The sequence below is a fragment of the Coregonus lavaretus genome (genome assembly GCF_964263955.1).
Source record: "Coregonus lavaretus genome assembly, chromosome: 18".
NCBI classification, from domain to species: domain Eukaryota; kingdom Metazoa; phylum Chordata; class Actinopteri; order Salmoniformes; family Salmonidae; genus Coregonus; species Coregonus lavaretus.
The window spans coordinates 40,493,094-40,508,601 of NC_140005.1; the positions used below are offsets into that span (position 1 = coordinate 40,493,094).

At 42.2% G+C, this 15,508-nt stretch overlaps 1 protein-coding gene across 2 annotated transcripts in view; it reads right to left on the reverse strand.

The window, feature by feature from the left end:
- Nucleotides 1-4,940: 4,940 nt before the first annotated feature.
- Nucleotides 4,941-15,508, reverse strand: part of stxbp5b (syntaxin binding protein 5b (tomosyn)) — a 49,612-nt gene continuing 39,044 nt past the window's right edge. For both annotated transcript variants that reach the window (XM_084182536.1, XM_084182537.1), the window contains exons 24-28: nt 13,615-13,972; nt 13,258-13,423; nt 13,033-13,144; nt 10,579-10,799; nt 4,941-5,879 (exon numbers count right to left, since the gene is read on the reverse strand). In XM_084182536.1, coding sequence (XP_084038662.1) covers nt 5,838-5,879; nt 10,579-10,799; nt 13,033-13,144; nt 13,258-13,423; nt 13,615-13,972 — 899 coding nt within the window. In that variant the 3' untranslated portion in view covers nt 4,941-5,837. The remainder of the gene's footprint in view (nt 5,880-10,578; nt 10,800-13,032; nt 13,145-13,257; nt 13,424-13,614; nt 13,973-15,508) is intronic.

Below are 15,508 nucleotides of genomic sequence, written 5' to 3' on the forward strand. Positions count from 1 at the left end.
CGGATCACAAAGAAGAACATTTGTGAGACGCAGACCAAATGAAAAGATGCTGGAGGAGTGCTTGATGCCATCTGTCAAGCATGGTGGAGGCAATGTGATGGTCTGAGGGTGCTTTGGTGGTGATAAAGTGGGAGATTTGTACAGGGTAAAAGGGATCTTGAAGAAGGAAGGCTATCACTCCATTTTGCAACGCCATGCCATACCCTGTGGACGGCGCTTGATTGGAGCCAATTTCCTCCTACAACAGGACAATGACCCAAATCACAGCTCCAAACAATGCAATAACTATTTAGGGAAGAAGCAGTCAGCTGGTATTCTGTCTATAATGGAGTGGCCAGCACAGTCACCGGATCTCAACCCTATTGAGCTGTTGTGGGAGCAGCTTGACTGTATGGTACGTAAGAAGTGCCCATCAAGCCAATCCAACTTGTGGGAGGTGCTTCAGGAAGCATGAGTTGAAATCTCTTCAGATTACCTCAACAAATTGACAACTAGAATGCCAAAAGTCTGCAAGGCTGTAATTGCTGCAAATGGAGGATTCTTTGACGAAAGCGAAGTTTGAAGGATACAATCATTATTTCTAACCTTGTCAATGACTACATGTCCTATGCATTTTGCTATATTTCCTATTCAAACTCATTTCATGTATGTTTTCCTGGACATTTCTAAGTGACCCCAAACTTTTGAATGGAAGTGGATATATAATGATTTGTACCCAGTAGCTCTAAGGGGGGTTGGACCACCCCTGATTTATGATTACTGTCAAGAGATGTTTTATCTTCCCTTAAAACACATTACTTTTAATGAGCATATGGGTGCAGGCATTCGCTCCAGCCCTGCTCTGATGACACACCTGATTCAAACCATCAACTTATAAATACTTTGTTTTGATTTACTTCACCCAACAATTATTGCCTTCATGCTATTTAATATTTGATTCCAACTTGCATAAATATTTGGCATTTATTTTCAATCAGTCAACAGCCACAAAGACAACGTGAGACAAATGGGTTCGTATGATTTGTTTTCCATTTATTTTTCCATTGCACAATAATACATGGCCAAAAGTATGTGGACACATGCTCCAACATCTCTTTCCAAAATCATGGGCATTAATATAGAGTTGGTCCCCCCCCCCCCCCTTGCTTCCATTCAGTCACGAGCATTAGTGAGGTCGGGCACTGATGTTGGGCGATTAGGCCTGGCTCGCAGTCGGCGTTCCAATTCATCCCAAAGGTTTTCGATGGGGTTGAGGTCAGGGCTCTGTGCAGGCCAGTCAAGTTCTTCCACACCGATCTCTACAAACCATTTCTGTATGGACCTCGCATTGTGCATGGGGGTGTTGTCATGCTGAAACAGGAAAGGGCCTTCCCCAAACTGTTGCTACAAAGTTGGAAGCACAGAATCGTCTAGAATGTCATTGTATGGTGTAGCGTTAAGATTTCCCTTCACTGCAACTAAGGTGCCTAGCTCAAACCATGAAAAACAGCATTATTCCACCACCAAACTTTACAGTTGGCACTATGCATTGGGGCAGGTAGCGTTCTCCAGGCATCCACCAAACCCAGATTCATCCGTCGGACTGCCAGATGGTGAAGCGTGATTCATCACTCCAGAGAACGCGTTTCACTGCTCCAGAGTCCAATGGCGGTGAGCTTTACACCACTCCAGCCGACGCTTGGGATTGCGCATGGTGATCTTAAGCTTGTGTGCAGCTGCTCGGCCATGGAAACCCATTTCATGAAGCTCCTGACGAACAGTTCTTGTGCCGACGTTGCTTCCAGAGGCATTTTGGAACTCGGTAGTGAGTGTTGCAACTGAGGACAGAATATTTTTACGCGCTTCAGCACTCGGCAGTCCCGTTCTGTGAGCTTGTGTGGCCTACCACTTCGCAGCTGAGCCGTTGTTGCTCGTAGACGTTTCCACTTCACAATAACAGCACTTGCAGTTGACCGGAGCATCTCTAGCAGGGCAGAAATGTGACAAACTGACTTGTTGGAAAGGTGGCATCCTATGCCAGTGCCACGTTGAAAGTCACAGAGCTCTTCAGTACAGGCCATTCTACTGTCAATGTTTGTCTATGGAGATTGCATGGCTATGTGCTCGATTTTATACACCTTTCAGCAATGGGTGTGCCTGAAATAGCCAAATCCACTCATTTGAAGGGGTGTACATACTTTTGGCCATGTAGTGTATCTATATATCTACATACTTCTTAAATCGTTTGTGGCAGCAGATTAATTCAGACTGACATCCATTCATGTGAAATTGCAGCTTTATAAAACTGTACAATAAATTGCCTACATTAGAAAATACTGCAACTACATATATTTTATCCCAGATGACTGATGATGAGTATAGCGGTTGGTTGGTTGAGAAACCTTTTGGCCTCTCCTGGTTGCAGTTTGTGTACAGTATAGTTTCAGTTGCAATAGATCTGTTAGGTAAGCAAAAGGAGTATGGGGAACACAGGAAAACAAAATCATGGCTCTCATCAAATAAATATGGTTATTGCTATCTGGGATCATTGGGACGTCCCTACCCTAAACACCTAACTAACCATTTTAAAATGTCAACTTCAATGGGGTAGGGACGTCCCAAGGATCACGGATAGCAAGGAGCAAATAAATAGTATTTCACACTCCAGAGGAAAAACAAACATTTACCACAATCAGCTCAACTGATGAAAGTGTCTGATTACGAGAAACTTCATGAATTTGTGGTCAATCAAGATAGGTTGTAATAGACCTTATCGAATACATGGTTCTTTCAAGTCTGTAAACATTAAAGATCATGCATCCTCCTATGTGCAAGAACATTAAGGACATCAAATATGTTGCGACCTGACTGAATTGCTTCTAGTGGCTTTAAATATATTGGGAGCCCATCCAGAGAAATCACCCTCAACAATCTTCCAAAAACGGGATATAGCGGATTCTGAGATGCACACATTTAATATCACCAGAAATGTTTATTTACATGTTTGAATATTGGGCAAAATGTACAACCATTGTTTTGGAGAAAAATGTGTCATCTTAAAATGCACCATTCTATTCTTCTTAAATTATATTAAAAGTATTAATATGGAATATTGAAATTAAAATAATATTTTTTTTCAAAGATATAAATCTATTAGAACATCATTAACTGGCATCAAAAACTAATCCGAAAGTGAAGCCAGTCAGTATATTACTGGGAAATGACACAGTTTCCATAATGTTTTGGTCCCTCAGAGAAAAACAAGAAAAATGACAAATATAAACAACAAACAAACTGACAAAAGTGGTTCAAGGTATGAAACAGTGCAAAACCACACAACAGCTCTTTACAATATATGTAGCTCAGTAGTACGAGTAATAACACATCCGGTCAACTGAAAATCTACTTTTCCTGGGTCTTCTGCACACAGGTACATATGGCAAGTTAAAGGTTAGGGAGTGACAATCATGGAGAAGCTATTCCACCATTTTCCCAAACAGTATGGCCTATAGGGTTATTTCATCCAGACAGACTGTTGGAGTTTGGAAATCAAGACAACAGTATATAATTAAGCAACTCTTTGGTGTCAGAAAATAACATGGCTGCTGACCTGTCTGTCTCTGGTGTCCCAAATGGCACCATTTTCTCTATGTAGTGCACTACTTTTGAATAGGGTGCCATTTGGGACACATCCTGACATTTTGCTCAAACCGACACTATCAGATTTGTCTCCAGTTGTCTTGTCGCACTACTTATTTATTTACAGCTTTTGGCAGAAACCTGGGGTGAAAACAATCTGTAGTCTCTTATTTGGAAAATCATTGAAAAAAAAAGAAATGCTTCTACCTCAACTCAAATGGCAGCATCTCCATGCACGTTGCAAAATAATTTATAAATCGAATAGTCACGCTGAAAAACACCATTAAGGAAAAAAATATGCATCAAAACTTTGAAATATACTGTAAGTATAAATATGTGCCCATACACATCTGAATATATGTACGTTCACAAACACACACACAGATATACACACACATAGGTAGAGGTTAGCATATCCGTGTCATGATAAGCAAAGGCAGAAGAGAGTTGTCTGTAAGATAGTGGTTGATTCAGAGAATAATGACCAATGAATGTTTTACTGCACATTAAGTGGCACTTGGTCACTTCTTCTACTGACGCTACGAATACAAAGACAGCTAACCTATATCTGTATCCTTGTGATGGATCAGACATGCTTTCTTTCCTAAACATTAAAAACTATTTAAAATGAATAAACAATGAGAGAAAATTATATTCAAGTGGTATGAAACAAATTGTTAGATTAGAATCAGTATCTCAAAGGATTGTGAGAAGACTGAGAGTAACCCAACCTGTATACAGTAATGCAATATTACCACATTGTTTAGTATGTTGAGGAAGAGTTGAAGGCCTTTAGGTTTCCCCTAGGTACAGATCTAGGTTCAGCTAGAATCCCCTCCCCCAATCCTAACCATTAGTGAGGAAAATGCTAAACTGACCCAAGATCAGCATCTAGGGGCAACTTCTCCATAATCCGTTGTACATTACCCTCAACTATCTCTCAACCAATCAGAGCCCAGAACAGTAACCTCAACTCTGACTCAACCAATCAGAGCCCAGAACATTAACCTCAACTCTGTCTCAGCCAATCAGAGCCCAGAACATTAACCTCAACTCCATGTCTCAGCCAATCAGAGCCCAGAACAAAAAAACAACACTGGCACTGACTTCATTCTATGGCCATACCTCTATTAGTAAGATAGAACTATATACAGTATAAACTGCAAAGTGTTTTCAACATACTAATCCTTCAAGTTTTGATCATATCAATGTAGATCTCATTTTGTCTAGTGGGTTCAGTAAGAGCCTGTAATGTTTGCACTGAGAACACACAACAGCTGATAACTTACTCTCCATGATAAATTACACTTTTTTTTTTTTTTAAAGACCTTTCAGTTAACAAACATGGGAACTGTGCAGTATTTGACTTCTTGCTTCAAAACAAATCTGATAGGCAAACTAACCGTGATACCGTATAACCAGGCCTACTGTAAGTAGGAGAAGAGATAATAACCTATCACACCATCAATATAACTTGTTAATAAACTCATGGTTAATTAAGTGCTTGGATGGACTCCTGAAAAACAAAAACTGTCTCAAATAAAGATGACAAACAAAGCCTCACATGAAAGAAAACGTAAATCAGAAGAGAAAAAACAAAGACTTGAGACGAAACACAGAGGGGGTGAATCAATTGCTGATTCATCCTATCATAACCATCGCTATAGATATTGGGATTTCAGGAGCAGAGCTGGCTCCACTGACTGTGGTTTCCATGGAGCTTCCTCCACACACAGGAGACTCCCCTTGGAGGTCCATTGTGATTGGTTGACACTGAAGAGCAGACAACGCCTCACCTGGACACTGCACAGGTAATCACATGTAACCTAACAGTACTAATTTTGTGTAGAATTGTCTTACCTCTTGGACAACAAAACAGCTGAACAGATGAGAACATGACCGATAAAACATAGGAGCAGGCCCGATACATTGAGTCTCCTCTCATCTGGTGTGTTAAGGAAATTAACATAATCTCTTTCAGATGACCTAGAAAGAAACATCCAGAATAACTTTCCTGTCTGTCTGTCTATCTGTCTGTTAGTCTACTCCTCCTCATTGATAACCAGGTGACTGAGGTAATGCAGAGTGTTTTATTGTGCTGCTAGGAAGAAAGCATCAGTCTGTTCGAAGAAGAGGAGGAGGAGAAGGAGCTGCATCTCCTGTAGATGATGAAGTGGTGCAAGAAGACAACTGAGTCCCACTGTCTCCTCTCGCTGCCATCAGAGCTGGTACCACTTCTTATCTTTGTACTTCAGCATCATCTGAGAGAGAAAAAGAAGGAAGAGAAGAGGATGAGAGAGTACGGTACTCATAAAATAAAGGTAATATATTTATATATATACACACACAGTGAGGGGAAAAAAGTATTTGATCCCCTGCTGATTTTGTACATTTGCCCACTGACAAAGACATGATCAGTCTAATTTTAAATGGTATAATTATTTGAACAGTGAGAGAGAATAACAACAAAAAAATCCAGAAAAACGCATGTCAAAAATGTTATAAATTGATTTGCATTTCAATGAGGGAAATAAGTATTTGACCCCCTCTCAATCAGAAAGATTTCTGGCTCCCAGGTGTCTTTTTATACAGGTAACGAGCTGAGATTAGGAGCACACTCTTAAAGGGAAAGCTCCTAATCTCAGTTTGTTACCTGTATAAAAGACACCTGTCCACAGAAGCAATCAATCAATCAGATTCCAAACTTTCCACAATGGCCAAGACCAAAGAGCTCTCCCAGGATGTCAGGGACAAGATTGTAGACCTACACAAGGCTGGAATGGGCTACAAGACCATCGCCAAGCAGCTTGGTGAGAAGGTGACAACAGTTGGTGCGATTATTCGCAAATGGAAGAAACACAAAAGAACTGTCAATCTCCCTCGGCCTGGGGCTCCATGCAATATCTCACCTCTTGGAGTTGCAATGATCATGAGAACGGTGAGGAATCAGCCCAGAACTACACGGGAGGATCTTGTCAATGATCTCAAGGCAGCTGGGACCATAGTCACCAAGAAAACAATTGGTAACACACTACGCCGTGAAGGACTGAAATCCTGCAGCGCCCGCAAGGTCCTCCTGCTCAAGAAAGCACATATACAGGCCCGTCTGAAGTTTGCCAATGAACATCTGAATGATTCAGAGGAGAACTGGGTGAAAGTGCTGTGGTCAGATGAGACCAAAATCAAGCTCTTTGGAATCAACTCAACTCGCCGTGTTTGGAGGAGGAGGAATGCTGCCTATGACCCCAAGAACAACATCTCCACCGTCAAACATGGAGGTGGAAAGGGTTTTGCCCTAAGTACTAAGTAATGTTTTGCAGAGGGGTCAAATACTTATTTCCCTCATTAAAATGCAAATCAATTTATAACATTTTTGACATGCGTTTTTCTGGATTTTTGTTGTTATTTTGTCTCTCACTGTTCAAATAAACCTACCATTTAAAATTATAGACTGATCATGTCTTTGTCAGTGGGCAAACGTACAAAATCAGCAGGGGATCAAATACTTATTTCCCCTCACTGTATATATATATTTACATACACCTTAGCCAAAAACATTTAAAGTCAATTTTTCACAATTCCTGGAATTTAATCCCAGTAAAAATTCCCTGTCTTAGGTCAGTTAGGATCACCACTTTATTTTAAGAATGTGAAATGTCAGAATAATAGTAGAGTGATTTATTTCAGCTTTTATTTATTTCATCACATTCCCAGTTGGTCAGAAGTTTACATACACTCAATTAGTATTTGGTAACATTGCCTTTAAATTGTTTAACTTGGGTCAAACATTTTGGGTAGCCTTCCACAAGCTTCCCACAATAAATTGGGTGAGTTCTGGCCCATTCCTCCTGAAAGAGCTGGTGTAACTGAGTCAGGTTTGTAGGCCTCCTTGCTCGCACACGCTTTATCAGTTCTGCCCACAAATGTTCTATAGAATTGAGGTCAGGGCTTTGTGATGGCCACTCCAATACCTTGACTTTGTTGTCCTTAAGCCATTTTGCCACAACTTTGGAAGTATGCTTGGGGTCATTGTCCATTTGGAAGACCCATTTGCGACCAAGCTTGAACTTCCTGACTGATGTCTTGAGATGTTGCTTCAATATATCCACATAATTTTCCTTCCTCATGATGCCATCTATTTTGTGAAGTGCACCAGTCCCTCCTGCAGCAAAGCACCCCCACAGCATGATGCTGCCACCCCCGTGCTTCACGGTTGGGATGGAGTACTTCGTCTTGCAATCGACCCCCTTTTTCCTCCAAACATAATGATGGTCATTATGGCCAAACAGTTATTTTTGTTTCATCAGACCAGAGGATATTTCTCCAAAAAGTACAATCTTTGTCCCCATGTGCAGTTGCAAACCGTAGTCTGCCTTTTTTTATGGCGGTTTTGGAGCAGTGACTTCTTCCTTGCTGAGCGGCTTTTCAGGTTATGTCGATATAGGACTCGTTTTACTGTGGATATAGATACTTTTGTACCTGTTTCCTCCAGCATCTTCACAAGGTCCTTTGCTGTTGTTCTGGGATTGATTTGCACTTTTCGCACCAAAGTACGTTCATCTCTAGGAGACAGAAAGCGTCTCCTTCCTGAGCGGTATGACGGCTGCGTGGTCCCATGATGTTTATATTTGCGTACTATTGTTTGTACAGATGAACGTGGTACCTTCAGGCGTTTGGAAATTGCTCCCAAGGATGAACCAGACTTGTGGAGGTCTACAATTATTTTTCTGAGGTCTTGGCTGATTTATTTTGATTTTCCCATGATGTCAAGTAAAGAGGCACTGAGTTGAAAGGTAGGCCTTGAAATACATTCACAGGTACACCTCCAATTGACTCAAATGATGTAAATTAGCCTATCAGAAGCTTCTAAAGCCATGACATCATTTTCTGGAATTTTCCAAGCTGTTTAAAGGCACAGTCAACTTAGTGTACGTAAACTTCTGACCCACTGGAATTGTGATACAGTGAATTATAAGTAAAATAATCTGTCTGTAACAATTGTTTGAAAAATTACTTGTGTCATGCACAAAGTAGATGTCCTAACCGACTTGCCAAAACTATAGTTTGTTAACAAGAAATGTGTGGAGTGGTTGAAAAACGAGTTTTAATGACTCCAACCTAAGTGTATGTAAACTTCCGACTTCAACTGTACACTACTGTTCAAAGATTTGGGGTCACTTAGAAATGTCCTTATTTTTGAAAGAAAATCAATATTTTTGTCCATTAAAATATCAACTTGATCAGAAATACAATGTAGACATTGTTAATGTTGTAAATGGCTATTGTAGCTGGAAACGGCTGGTTGTTAATGGAATATCTACATAGGTGTACAGAGGCCCATTATCAGCAACCATCAGTCCTGTGTTCCAATGGCACGTTGTGTTTGCTAATCCAAGTTGATCATTTTAAAAGGCTAATTGATCATTAGAAATCCATTTTGCAATTATGTTAGCACAGCTAAAAACTGTTGTGCTGATTAAAGAAGCAATACAACTGGCCGTCTTGAGACTAGTTGAGTATCTGGAGCATCAGCAATTGTGGGTTCGATTACAGGCTCAAAATGGCCAGAAACAAATAACTTTCTTCTGAAACTCGGCAGTCTATTCTTGTTCTGAGAAATGAAGGCTATTCCATGCGAGAAATTGCCAAGAAACTGAAGATCTCATACAACGCTGTGTACTACTCCCTTCACAGAACAGCGCAAACTGGCTCTAACCAGAATAGAAAGGAGTTGGAGGCCCCGGTGCACATCTGAGCAAGAGGACAAATACATTAGTGTCTAGTTTGAGAAACAGACGCCTCATAGGTCCTCAACTGGCAGCTTCATTAAATAGTACCCGCAAAACACCAGTCTCAACGTCAACAGTGAAGAGGCGACTCCGGGATGCTGACCTAGGCAGAGTTGCAAAGAAAAAGCCATATCTCAGACTGTCCAATAAAAATAAAAGATTATGATGGGCAAAAGAACACAGACACTGGACAGGAAGATTGGAAAAAAGTGTAATGGACAGACTATTCAGTTTGAGGTGTTCGGATCACAAAGAAGAACATTTGTGAGACGCAGACCAAATGAAAAGATGCTGGAGGAGTGCTTGATGCCATCTGTCAAGCATGGTGGAGGCATTGTGATGGTCTGGGGGTGCTTTGGTGGTGGTAAAGTGGGAGATTTGGACAGGGTAAAAGGGATCTTGAAGAAGGAAGGCTATCACTCCATTTTGCAACGCCATGCCATACCCTGTGGACGGCGCTTGATTGGAGCCAATTTCCTCCTACAACAGGACAATGACCCAAAGCACAGCTCCAAACTATGCAATAACTATTTAGGGAAGAAGAAGTCAGCTGGTATTCTGTCTATAATGGAGTGGCCAGCACAGTCACCGGATCTCAACCCTATTGAGCTGTTGTGGGAGCAGCTTGACCGTATGGTACGTAAGTGCCCATCAAGCCAATCCAACTTGTGGAAGGTGCTTCATGAAGCATGGGGTGAAATCTCTTCAGATTACCTCAACAAATTGACAACTAGAATGCCAAAGGTCTGCAAGGCTGTAATTGCTGCAAATGGAGGATTCTTTGACGAAAGCAAAGTTTGAAGGACACAATTATTATTTCAATTAAAAATCATTATTTCTAACCTTGTCAATGACTACATTTCTTATGCATTTTGCTATATTTCCTATTCAAACTAATTTCATGTATGTTTTCATAGAAAACAAGGACATTTTCTAAGTGACCCCAAACTTTTGAACGGTAGTGTATATTGAAAACACTGTCACAGAAGGCAGGCTTCTCATCAGACCTGGGTTCAGGTAGTATTCATTTTCTTTCAAATACTTTAGCTGAGCTTCATTGAGCTCGAAAGTGAAAACCCTGTCCATCGTGCACTCAAGGCAGAATCAATCAAACAAATACTAGTTGAACCCAGGTTTGCTCCTCACAGATGACCATGTGGATATGCCCTACATCATGAGCGTGTTTAGAGAAGGAGTCAGCGCTGGCCATCATGGCTGCGGTTCTGTCCTCCAGCTCGCCCAGTTTCTGCCCCCTCTCGTCCAGGGCTATCCGGGCACGGGCCAGGTCCCCCACCACTCCCGAGGCTGCCCCCTTCATGCCCTCCATGCCCTGGGGCCCAGGGATGTGCTGCGCCAGGCTACGAGATGCCTTACCCGCCGCCGTCTCACCAACTGTCGAGGAGAAAAGGAGAGAAACCAAGGTGTGCCAACAAAACAGGCTTTTTCATTGCAATGCCATTATCTCTATTATTTAACCTTTATTTAACCAGGAAAAGCCCATTGAGACCTAGGGTCTCTTTTTCAAGGGAGACCTGGCCAAGAAGGCAGCAACAAATCAATACATTACAGAATTAAAACATACAACAATACAACATGATCCAGCCTAAAAAAAGCATTTACACTCCTCTAACAGAGTCTCCCATCAAAATTGTAAATTCATTCATTGGCACTAACATATCTAGATGAAACATGGATTGTAGACTATTCCATGTCTCTGGTGCACAATACGAGAATGCAGTCTTGCCTAATACTGTAAATGTCCTGGGGACTTTAAGTAGCAACCACCTAACAGACCGGGTATGGTAACCGCTGGTGGTGAAGGAGACCAGACTACAGAGGTAAAGAGGGAGTTTACCCAAAAGGGCTTTGTAGATGAACACATACAAATGTAGCTTTCTGCGCATATAAAGTGAGGTCCAACCCACCATTTGGTACAAGGTCCAATGGTGGGTGAGTGACTTGGCATTTGTAATAAAGCAAAAGGATGCATGATAAACAGAGTCCAGTCCCTGTAAGACAGAGGAGGCTGCATGCATATACAACAAGTCACCATAATCAATTACAGAGAGAAAAGTGGCCCGAACAAGCTTCTTTCTAGCCATAAGCGGGAAGCAAGCCTTATTACCAAAATAAAAACCCAATTTCAATTTAAGCTTCCTCACAAGGTTATCCATATGAACTTTAAAAGGACAACTTGTCATCCAACTATATACCTAGGTATTTGTAGGATGACACTTTTTCAATGGATAAGCCACCAGATGTGACAATGCTAACCTTCTCTGGCTGAGTGTGAGCTCTGGTAAAGGTAATTAATTTGTTTTTTTGTACATTCAAGACCAGTTTGAGACCATAAAGGGAGGTCTGCAGTGACTGAAAAGCAGTCTGGAGCTCTTCAACAGCCTGAACCAGAGAAGGAGCACATGAATATATGACTGTATCATCTGCAACTTTGCTGGTTGCATCCCATTTCCCAAATCATTAATAAAACAACACAGGAGCTAAAATGGAACCCTGGGGCACACCTCTATTAATCTCAAGAAATCTAGACTTGTGATTGTCAGCATATACACATTGTGTTCTGTCAGAAAGATAGTTCCTAAACCAATCTACTGCCCCTTCACTGAGACCAATGTTACTGAGTCTAGCTAGCAACAATTCATGGTCAACTGAATCAAAGGCCTTTGATAAATCAACAAACAGAGCAGCACAATGTTGCTTTTTATCAAGTGCATTTATGATGTCATTTGCCACTGCCATAGCTGCAGTTGTGGTGCCCTGATCTAAAGCCAGACTAAACCCTGCTCAGTATGTTATTTTCAATTAAGAAGTGTGAGTTCACTAGGGATTCATAGACTTTGGCCAGGATAGGGAGTTTGAAGATAAAATGATAGTTATTAACATCTGAGGGATCTCCATCCTTTAGCAGTGGGAGGACATAAGCTGATTTCCAAATGCTGGGTATGGAATTGGTTTAAGAGACTCAAGTTGAAAATGTGTGCCACAGGTTCAGTAATAATACCAGCTGCTATCTTTAAGAGGTAGAGATCCAGGTTGTCTGGACCTGCAGACTTTTTAGTGTCTATTGCCTTTAGTGCTTTATAGACCTCAGCATAAGAAACAGGCTCAAAGTTTAAATGGTTCACAAGGGCCTATATCATAGTTTACTGTAACAGAGCTTACATTAGAGGCCTGGGCCCCACCATTATCAAAAGCTGAACCAGCAGATATGAAGTGCTTGTTAAAAAACCCTACAATATCGGCTTTATCATTCACTTCATTAGAATCCATCATTAAATGGTCAGGAAGGCCAGAGGATACATTAGGATTGCTTATCACAAATGGACACAAATTTCAAATAAAAATAGTCCCAGGCAGTGTCAACATCGGGAATCAGACTTACTCTGTTAATATTATGGTACAGATCATGTAAGAATGGGGTTTGGCTTTGGTCTAAATGTCTAATAAGAATGTGCCATTAATAAACATATGCCAAACATATTGTATGGCATAATCTATGTGCAAATAAATCAGATGTGCCCTAAAAATGCTCTAGAATGTCAGTCACAGTTAAATGAGAACACAGTTTTACATTGAAGGTGAGGTGTACTGTGGGGATGATACTCACACAGGTCTTCTCTATCCAGGGACTGAGCTCCTCCCCCAAACAGGCCCTTGAGGAAACCTCTGTTAGGAGCCTCAGGCGTCTCTATCGGTGTAAACAACTCTCCCATCATTTCCTAGAGAAGATGCCGATGTAACAGTACGTGTCAAAAATAACTTCAGTATTTATCATACACACAAACACAAAACGTGATATCTCTGTCACTCACTCACACTCACACACACGTACCTGTAGATTGTCGCAGGTCTCCTGGCTGTATGTGATCCTCTGTATCTCGGTGGGGGATGTGAGGTACATGGCCTGGCCCAGGTTGGAGAAGCACAAGGTCCGGGCTATCCTCATGTCAGTCAGGGGAAGGTAGTTCACATCCAGGAGTGGTCTGAGACTGGGTAGACTGGAAGGGAGCGAAGGAGAGGGAGCGGGAAGAAGATAGAGCAAGAGACACAAACAGTATGAATGCCCTGAAGTAGACAGTGTAGTATACAACATCTGCCACAATCAGCCATAGAGAGCACCAGAGGTCTGTGTTACAGTAAGAGTACCTCAGAGTACATACAGTACCACAGACTGGGCCTTTAAGAGTACCTCAGAGTCATGATGTGTCCATTAGCACAGAAGCAGGCGAGGCAGAGTCCAGCAGCCATCTGCACCACGTCAGCTCTCAGCACGAAGGAGCTCTCTGTGATGTTGTGTTTGAAGAAGCAGGACTGGGAGGGAAGGCCCACCACCTTGGCCTGTTTCTCTGAGCACACCACAGCATACTGGCTGTCCTGACCCTCCTGGGTGGGGGGTGGGGAGGCCGGCCGGCGCCTCCTCACCTTCTCCTTCTCCTCGTCCGGAGGGTTGGGCTCCGACCACGGCTCGTAGGAAGGGGGGAGGACCGCCCCAAGGGAGTCAAGGAAAGCCATGGTCAGGATAGCTCCTTTTAGTCTGACCAGAGTACCTTGAGGACAGAGAGACAAGTTAGATCTTTCGCTTCATAATGCATTATACAGTGGAGAGAACAAGTATTTGATACACTGCCGATTTTGCAGGTTTTCCTACTTACAAAGCATGTAGAGGTCTGTAATTTTTCAAAAATCCAGAAAATCACATTGTATGATTTTTAAGTAATTAATTTGCATTTTATTGCATGACATAAGTATTTGATACATCAGAAAAACAGAACTTAATATTTGGTACATAAACCTTTGTTTGCAATTACAGAGATCATACTATTCCTGTAGGTCTTGACCAGGTTTGCACACACTGCAGGAGGGATTTTGGCCCACTCCTCCATACAGACCTACTCCAGATTTCGTGGCTGTCGCTGGGCAATACGGACTATCAGCTCCCTCCAAAGATGTTCTATTGGGTTCAGGTCTGGAGACTGGCTAGGCCACTCCAGGACCTTGAGATGCTTCTTACGGAGCCACTCCTTAGTTGCCCTGGCTGTGTGTTTCAGGTCGTTGTCATGCTGGAAGACCCAGCCACAACCCATCTTCAATGCTCTTACTGAGGGAAGGAGGTTGTTGGCCAAGATCTCGCGATACATGGCCCCATCCATCCTCCCCTCAATACGGTGCAGTCGTCCTGTCAACTTTGCAGAAAAGCATCCCCAAAGAATGATGTTTCCACCTCCATGCTTCACGGTTGGGATGGTGTTCTTGGGGTTGTACTCATCCTTCTTCTTCCTCCAAACACGGCGAGTGGAGTTTAGACCAAAAAGCTCTATTTTTGTCTCATCAGACCACATGACCTTCTCCCATTCCTCCTCTGGATCATCCAGATGGTCATTGGCAAACTTCAGACGGGCCTGGACATGCGCTGGCTTGAGCAGGGGGACCTTGCGTGCGCTGCAGGATTTTAATTCATGACGGCGTAGTGTGTTACTAATGGTTTTCTTTGAGACTGTGGTCCCAGCTCTCTTCAGGTCATTGACCAGGTCCTGCCGTGTAGTTCTGGGCTGATCCCTCACCTTCCTCATGATCATTGATGCCCCACGAGGTGAGATCTTGCATGGAGCCCCAGACCGAGGATGATTGACCATCATCTTGAACTTCTTCTATTTTCTAATAATTGCGCCAACAGTTGTTGCCTTCTCACCAAGCTGCTTGCCTATTGTCCTGTAGCCCATCCCAGCCTTGTGCAGGTCTACAATTTTATCCCTGATGTCCTTACACAGCTCTCTGGTCTTGGCCATTGTAGAGAGGTTGGAGTCTGTTTGATTGAGTGTGTGGACAGGTGTCTTTTATACAGGTAACAAGTTCAAACAGGTGCAGTTAATACAGGTAATGAGTGGAGAACAGGAGGGCTTCTTAAAGAAAAACTAACAGGTCTGTGAGAGCCGGAATTCTTACTGGTTGGTTGGTGATCAAATACTTATGTCATGCAATAAAATGCAAATTAATCACTTAAAAATCATACAATGTGATTTTCTGGATTTTTGTTTTAGATTCCATCTCTCACAGTTGAAGTGTACCTATGATAAATATTACAG